The sequence below is a fragment of the Dendronephthya gigantea genome, unplaced genomic scaffold (assembly GCF_004324835.1).
Source record: "Dendronephthya gigantea isolate DGI-Jeju-01 unplaced genomic scaffold, DenGig_1.0 000094F, whole genome shotgun sequence".
Taxonomy (NCBI): Eukaryota; Metazoa; Cnidaria; class Anthozoa; order Malacalcyonacea; family Nephtheidae; genus Dendronephthya; species Dendronephthya gigantea.
The window spans coordinates 1,033,697-1,040,676 of NW_021163104.1; the positions used below are offsets into that span (position 1 = coordinate 1,033,697).

The following is a 6,980-nucleotide window of genomic DNA, read 5'->3' on the forward strand; positions in this document are numbered from 1 at the left end:
CAACTAATGGAGAAGGCATCTACCCCATCACAGTTGGGACTCCAAAACCGCGAATTGAATCGAACGCATTTGGTGTTATAACAAGTGGCAAACCTATGAACTGTAAATTGCCCCCACATTGAATTGATCCAGTTAAAAATATTTGGGTGTATGCCCCAGTCATTACCATCTGGCAGCTTGCTGAGATAATCCGCTATTTGATTTTTTCCCCTTGGAACCCAAACCGGGCAGACCTGGACATTAAATTCCTTGCTCACCGTTATAAAGTTTTCCACTAAATTCTGTAATTCGGATTTTCTGCTGCCCCGGGCTAAAATACGTGGTATGTTTTGATTGTCAGTGTACCACTGAACCTTGTGGTTAAGTAATTTCTTTCCTATTATCATCAGCATAATGTGTACTGCCTTAAGTTCCCGCCAGGTGGAGCTTTTTGATCTCTCACTTCTCGAGCAAAGTCCCTGACAAACCAACTTCTGTTGGCTGGAGATCGCATAACCCCCATACCCTTGTTCTGAGGCATCTGAGTATACCACGGTGTTAAATTGTTGGGGTTCGACAAACAAGTTCTTATTATTGAGTGAACGAATATTGTTTGCCCAATATTGCAATTCAGCTTTGAGTTCAGGGTTGGGTGGTAAAAAACATTCCCAGTGCTCCCTGGCTTCTATGGCAAAGTAAATGTGCCGTGTGTAAAGATAAACTTTTGGTCCTATGGCCCGTGACATGGACACTATTTGACCTGCTACAGCTGCTAACTGCCTTGCAGTTATCTTTTTGGGACTATCTAATGCGTCTGATAAATGTTGTTCCAATTTCTGTACCCGTGTTTCTGTAACAAACAATTGATTCTTGCGCATGTTAAAAATGTGTCCGAGCCAAGTTTGAATCTGTGCAGGTTCCCAGAAACATTTTTTTTTCACTGAAAAGGAACCCTAACTGAAGCATATCTCTCTTTACCTTCTCTGAGACTACTATGGCAGACTGGAGCGATGGACTGCCCCCTAGACCATCGTCCAGGAACATGCAAACTCTCATACCTGTGGACCTCCAGTGACGAAGCACTGGTTTTAGAAGTTTAGTAAATACCAGAGGCGCTGTGGAAAGCCCAAAAGGCATCACCCGAAAAATAAAGAATTGCGGCCCATTGAAAACTTAAGTAAGGTTGATGCTTTTGGAAAATTTCTATGTGATGGTACGCACTTTTAATGTCAAAATGTAAACAAGAAATCTCCTGGGTTCAGTAGGAGTGCTGCAGTGTCAACGTCAAATTTTAGTTTGTGTAAATGTGGGTTAATATGTCTGAGATCTAACACTAAACGCTTTTTGCCCCTGTCGTTTGTGGCCACCGTCAATGGGTTATTGACTACCGGTGGGATATACACCCTAACTATACTCTGACAAGCTAATAATTCGGTAATAGCATTGGTTACAAAAGACTCGTTTTCCAAAGCGGATTTGTTGTTCCGGAAAATTTGGGGTTTTGGGAGTGTTGTTAAAGGAAGGATGTACCCATGTCTGATGATGTTAAGAACGTACTTAGGGGGTTGAAGGTCCTCCCAAACCGAAATATGTTCTCTAAGTCTGTCTCCAACCCGAACGTGGGTGGGGATCCCTTCACTAAATTCCCCGTCCTCGCCGAGGGAGTTTTGATCAAGTGCAGAGTGAGCACTTAAAATCGCTAACCTCGCCAATCTCGCTACAAAAACAATCTACGTCTTCCTCTATAAAATCAAAATCTGAGAAATTGTTACTTAACTTTCTTCCTGTGCCTCCACTCTGTTGCACTTCCGTTGATAACCCGGTGGTTAAAGGGCATTCTCGGCTCCAATGGCCAGCCTTACCGCACGTGAAAAAAACACCTGGTCGCTTCTCGATTGTGCTAATGTAAAGATGGTTGTTGGTGAAAGCTGGCGGCGGAAGCGATTGAGGTGGTAGCGCCATATGAGGAGATACCCAGGTACGACCGCCATTAGAAAAAGACCCTCGGCGCGACCATGAAAATCCGCCCCGACTGACTCCCCGAGTTTTCTTCGCGTTTCTTGTCTCGCTAAGCTTTCTTTGGGCTTCTTTCTCTGCTTTCTTTATCTTCTTTGCGTCTTCCTCGTCATCAGCCAGCTCGTTGTCAAGGTATTCTGATACAGTTTCCACCCGTACTCGGACTTGTCTGCGAGCAGAATTAACTTTTGTCGCGACTCAATAAGGTCCTTACCTTCGTTTAACTTTTGTAAACACGTATCAAGCTTTTTGTCTTTGACTGCGTCCTCTGCTTCGATGATATAAAGCTTGACCTGCTCGTTGTGCTTGTATTGAACCTCGTGGCCTTTCTTTTTGAAGGATGGCGACTCCGGGAACTTCATGCTCTTAAGCTCTGTCATTTGCGAGTCATGTGCTTTTTGGCGACCTCCTCGAGTTCACGTTTCATCTGGCCAACTTTCGCGTCCATGACGGCGGATAACTTCTCCAGCATGGAGTCTTGTTGTTTCTGAAGTTCTACTTTCAATTCCTCGTTCATTTTGCCTGCTTTGAATGGCGGATTGAACGATAAGTTTAGTGAGAAAAAATATAGAAATATAAAAGCTGAAAAATTTTCGTGTGTGTTGGAGCAGAGCCAGCCTAGAATGCAACTGTCAAAACCCCGTGACCTAAATGGCGCCGTTGCCATGGTAACTATCACGTGTTTCACGAACCGTGAAAAAAACAATTTTCTGCTATTCTGCGAACCCCAGAAAATAACATTTTCTCGCTTGTCCTACAATTACAAATATATAAAGTTTTAAGTAACGGTTTATTTATAAGCTTCGCTTTACATCTTCTTAAAAATATAATAATATTTTCTTCAGATGTAATATAAAATAAGCATATTCATCACACAACCGGTCGAGCGAGAACGAGAAGAAAATAAGAAAATTAAAACGACACATACGTCAAGTAAAGATTATATAACAAACGTAAACAAACATTGTTATGCGCGGTATATATGCGCAGAACGGACTTTACATCATATTTAATCAACTTTGATTACGATTAAATAACAACAAAAATGTCCTTAAAATTTCCTTGCAGTAAATATGGGGAACGTACAGACAACAACAAGTTCAAGCATCACGAATGTTTGTGGTAAGAAAATTAAGACTAAAATGTGTATGTAGGTTTACAACTGTTTTCATTGATGTTCTCACTGCAGGGGTTGACCCAGCCGGAGAACCAGATTATTTTCACGAAGTCTTGAGTGACGACTGGCACTGTGAAAACAACGCACAGGGAAATATGCAAAGCGCCCTTTCCAGAGTGAAAGTCTGCAAACATGACGCTATCGCTGTTCAAGGCATATTGAGGAATGAATACTTTTCTTCCTGGAATGAAACATGTGACGTCACAGAGGCCAGACGAATTTCTACAAACAACTTGGACGAGCTAATTTCAAAGGTTGAGATGCAGTACAGAGGAAGTCATTGCAATATAAGAAGAAAAATCGAAGCAATTAGATGGGCGCCATCTTGGTCTCACAAAATTTTTGAGTTTTCGTTTGGTGATAAAATCGATGCCGGAGAAGTTGTATTTGGAATGATTTGCATCGTCAAAAGTCCCGATGGTCGAACACTTGATGCAATCTGTTCACGTTACAAGCTTGATTTCACTTTAGCTCAAGAAAAAGTGGTGACAGAAGAAACATTCAACCTTTTCGGTTTCATACCCGTAGAGACCAACACTACAGTTCGTTATCGTCAAAGAAACCTAGAGCATTTTTCAAAGGAACAAATTTTAAATTTCTGTCGATTGAAAGCTTTAGAGTCTTTTAAAAATCATGGTTTCATCAATCAAGTGTCATTTGTAAATTCTCTCTCAGTTGCCACTAAATGAACATCTGACGTATTAATTCGGCCACTGTTAGATCAGAATTGAAGTAGCAGTGAAGATTGGTAAACTTACTTTGTTCAGTAAATGCATGTACTTTTTTTTAAATGGACAATGCTACAAAAGTAAATAAGTGAATGATAGTTTAATTGATTAAATGTGGAAAAAGTGCTTTGTTTTCTTTTGATTGAAATAATGGGGTCCATGTTCATGCGCGATAAATGGGCCTGGAACGAATGTTGGAGATGAACATTACGGTTTGCAATCTGGAATGTGGCTTTTATTTTAGCCATATATTCTACTCTTTCCGTTATCACTGGTGATGTCAGAAGGTGGGAGGGTGTTTGAGATTTGAGAGTGTGACAAGGAGTGAGGGGGAATCACTGGTGATGCACCACACTCTTGGTGGGAGGGTGTATCAATATTGAGAGCATTACAGTTAGTGGGGGGAATCACTGGTGATGTCACCTGACACTCGGTGGGAGGGTGTTTGAGATTGTCACAGAAAGTGAGGGGTATCACATATTGGTAATCGCCAAACAACGCCAATCCAAAACGGCATTACAGCTTTGCCATCCTTTGCATGGATTTTGCTGTCAATAAGTCATATAATATGTTGCTTCCGGGTAATCGGAATAATGTAAACCATATGTGTAAACACTGGGGCCAATACAGAGGCTTGTACACATTTATTCCACACAGATACTTGCACACATTTATTCATTTATCACAATTATTCATTTGTCTTGTGTGATTTTGATCTTGTTTTGCAATCTATGCTATTCAATTACTTGAAATCAAGATTTTCTACTTTGATCTGAGTTTGATCTTGAGGATTCTTTTCTATCAATAGAACCTGACCGTTCTTCGACTCATCACTTATAAGTTTCATCACTTCCTTGCTGATATCAGATGGCCTAGAAAGTGGAAAATCATAAATAATTTGTATCCTTGTACAAATTCGTAACCACCCAGGTTGATTAATATTGCAAATCAACAGCTTACTTAATAGCGCGATTGCGCAACTCTTCGTCAGTTTTTGGGATTTGCTGCATATAATCATCCGGGGCTTTTAATTTTCCACTCCGAAGAGAATTTATAAACGAGTTCAACATATTTGTTTCAACAGCAGCAGGAGCTATACAATTCACTCTCACACCATAGTCATTCGGCGCTGTCTGAAATATTAAGCATTCAATTATTCGATAAGCTTACGAGAAAATTAATTGTTCAGTAACGCATGATTCATCTGCAGGCCCCCGGCCTAAAACAGCGCGAATCTTTAAACAGCAAGAAAATACGTCTTTTACTAAGCTATTTAAAAGTATTTTAAAAGAGTGATCAGCGTATTAGTCAGTCAGCAATCGTTATGACATATAATTGGGAAAATTTAATTTGCGGAGATTGATCAAAAGAGGTTATGGTCGTATGTACAGACAGTATAAAGTGAAACTTTAAAAGTTTATACGAACCAATGCAATACATCGAGAAAAATGAGCGACCGCTGCCTTTGTCGCCGAATACACAGGAATAAATTTCAAGAGAAGAGTTACCCCTAGTAAAAAGTTGAGAGTATTTAAATATTAGATTTTCGAGAAACTATCTTACAAATTCAACACTACATCTTCAATCATGCAGTTACTTCATGTTAACATGCATTTTGTTTACCCTCCATGCGGGTTTAGTCTCGGGTTGGATGTACGATTTAGGGATCACAGCCGGAAAACAAGGAAAATATTCATTTAGAAAAGTCGTAAAAAAATGAAAAATTTGCCAATCGATGGATCCTTCCTGTCCAAGCTGGTAAGCTCAGCAGGAAAAAGGCGTTCCTGCAAATAAATCTACATATACTATCATACTAACACACTGGAACTGACACGAGATCACACGGAAAACGGCGTCTGGCGTCAGTATTTTCAATCATCACAAGCGACTGGGTATAGTCTTAAAATAGTCATAAATGAGTTAAGATCTTGTTTAAAAGGACTCATACCGCCAATGGACGAGGAGTTTATTATAACACCACCATCTCCTCCAGAACCTTTTCCCATTAATTCAAGCCCCAGCATACTACCATTAATAACACCCCCCTAAAAATAAAATTCTAGGTGCAGTAAATTAGCTCCAAAAAATGGACGCGGAAGACTCCTACTCATGAGACTGCCATGATGATATACCAGGTGGCCCCAGAACTGTTAATGTTCGGTCGTTTTCATACATAAACACTGCTAACTTAACCCTAACCCTACACCACGTTAATGTACGTGCAATAGTGACTGAAATCTTTTGAAAGTTTCACTTTTACAAAGTTTGTTTTTTCCAAGCGGGGTGTCGGCTATCAATATTAAATTAAATTTGCATTCGTGTTTTTCTCTATAATTAATGAATTCTAAACTTTTTTACGGCACTTGGTTTTTTAAGCCTCATTTTGTCGTGTTAATGTTCTCAAATCCATCAGTTTGATAAAAGACAGCAAACGTGTGAACAACATTATTAAAATCTTGTCTAAAAAATATTTCTGCTACAAAATTGGGCCACTGATGTTAATGTAAAATTGCTTAATATTTGCATACGACGTTAATTGAAATCATTTCATCAGAACGAGTTATTTCATCTTCATCAAATTCCACTCCAGCATTGTTACACAACACATTGGACCCACCCATGCGAGATTTTTCTTCATGAAATGCATCTTGGAAGAATGATTTAAAAAATGAATGAAAATGAGTTGTTATACAGATCAAAATTATACGTGTGTACAAAATTTCTTCGGAGCAGGGTTGGCGGAATTGGGGTGACATCAGGACAGCTGCCGCTCTTGTCTTTTACCAGCCTGGGATAGGGGGGGGGAGAGCAGGAATGCCTCTTCTATATATTGAAACAATTGTTCTGAAGTTTGTTAATAAATTTGACAACGCTCGAAATGCATCATCTAAAGCCAGGCGCACACGACGCGTTTCCGAGTTTCTGAACTGCAATGTATTTCCAATCGTTTGCGTATTCTTATATATAGGCTGAATATTAATGATATATAGGCTGAATATTAATGATATTTAGGCTGAATATTAATGATATGTATATATTATTTCCTGCACATATAGTCAAGAATTGCTTGTAACTTGCTT

The 6,980-nt window shown here is 39.6% G+C and overlaps 2 protein-coding genes across 2 annotated transcripts; one reads left to right on the forward strand and one right to left on the reverse strand.

The window, feature by feature from the left end:
- The first annotated feature begins 3,068 nt into the window (after positions 1-3,068).
- On the forward strand, positions 3,069-3,861 carry LOC114533689. The gene is made up of 2 exons (XM_028555286.1): positions 3,069-3,117; positions 3,185-3,861. The coding sequence occupies exons 1-2, from the start codon at positions 3,069-3,071 to the stop codon at positions 3,859-3,861; spliced, it is 726 nt and encodes a 241-aa protein (XP_028411087.1).
- Positions 3,862-4,620: 759 nt separating this feature from the next.
- On the reverse strand, positions 4,621-6,011 carry LOC114533701 (short-chain dehydrogenase reductase 2a-like). Its single transcript, XM_028555297.1, has 4 exons — positions 5,849-6,011; positions 5,328-5,410; positions 4,861-5,033; positions 4,621-4,772 (listed from the first exon to the last, which is right to left on the reverse strand). Exons 1-4 carry the CDS (start codon positions 5,922-5,924, stop codon positions 4,643-4,645), a joined length of 462 nt encoding a protein of 153 aa, XP_028411098.1. The 5' UTR covers positions 5,925-6,011; the 3' UTR covers positions 4,621-4,642.
- Positions 6,012-6,980: the final 969 nt, after the last annotated feature.

Excerpts from the sequence above, each read along its gene's own strand:
- LOC114533701 (XM_028555297.1), bottom strand. The coding sequence starts at position 5,924 with ATGCTGGGGCTTGAATTAATGGGAAAAGGTTCTGGAGGAGATGGTGGT. Across the intron at positions 5,411-5,848 it reads AAACTCCTCGTCCATTGGCG|GGGTAACTCTTCTCTTGAAA; the intron begins GTATGAGTCCTT and ends ACTTTTTACTAG. Across the intron at positions 4,773-4,860 it reads TTGCGCAATCGCGCTATTAA|GCCATCTGATATCAGCAAGG; the intron begins GTAAGCTGTTGA and ends TCCACTTTCTAG.
- LOC114533689 (XM_028555286.1), top strand. The coding sequence starts at position 3,069 with ATGGGGAACGTACAGACAACAACAAGTTCAAGCATCACGAATGTTTGT. Across the intron at positions 3,118-3,184 it reads AAGCATCACGAATGTTTGTG|GGGTTGACCCAGCCGGAGAA; the intron begins GTAAGAAAATTA and ends TTCTCACTGCAG.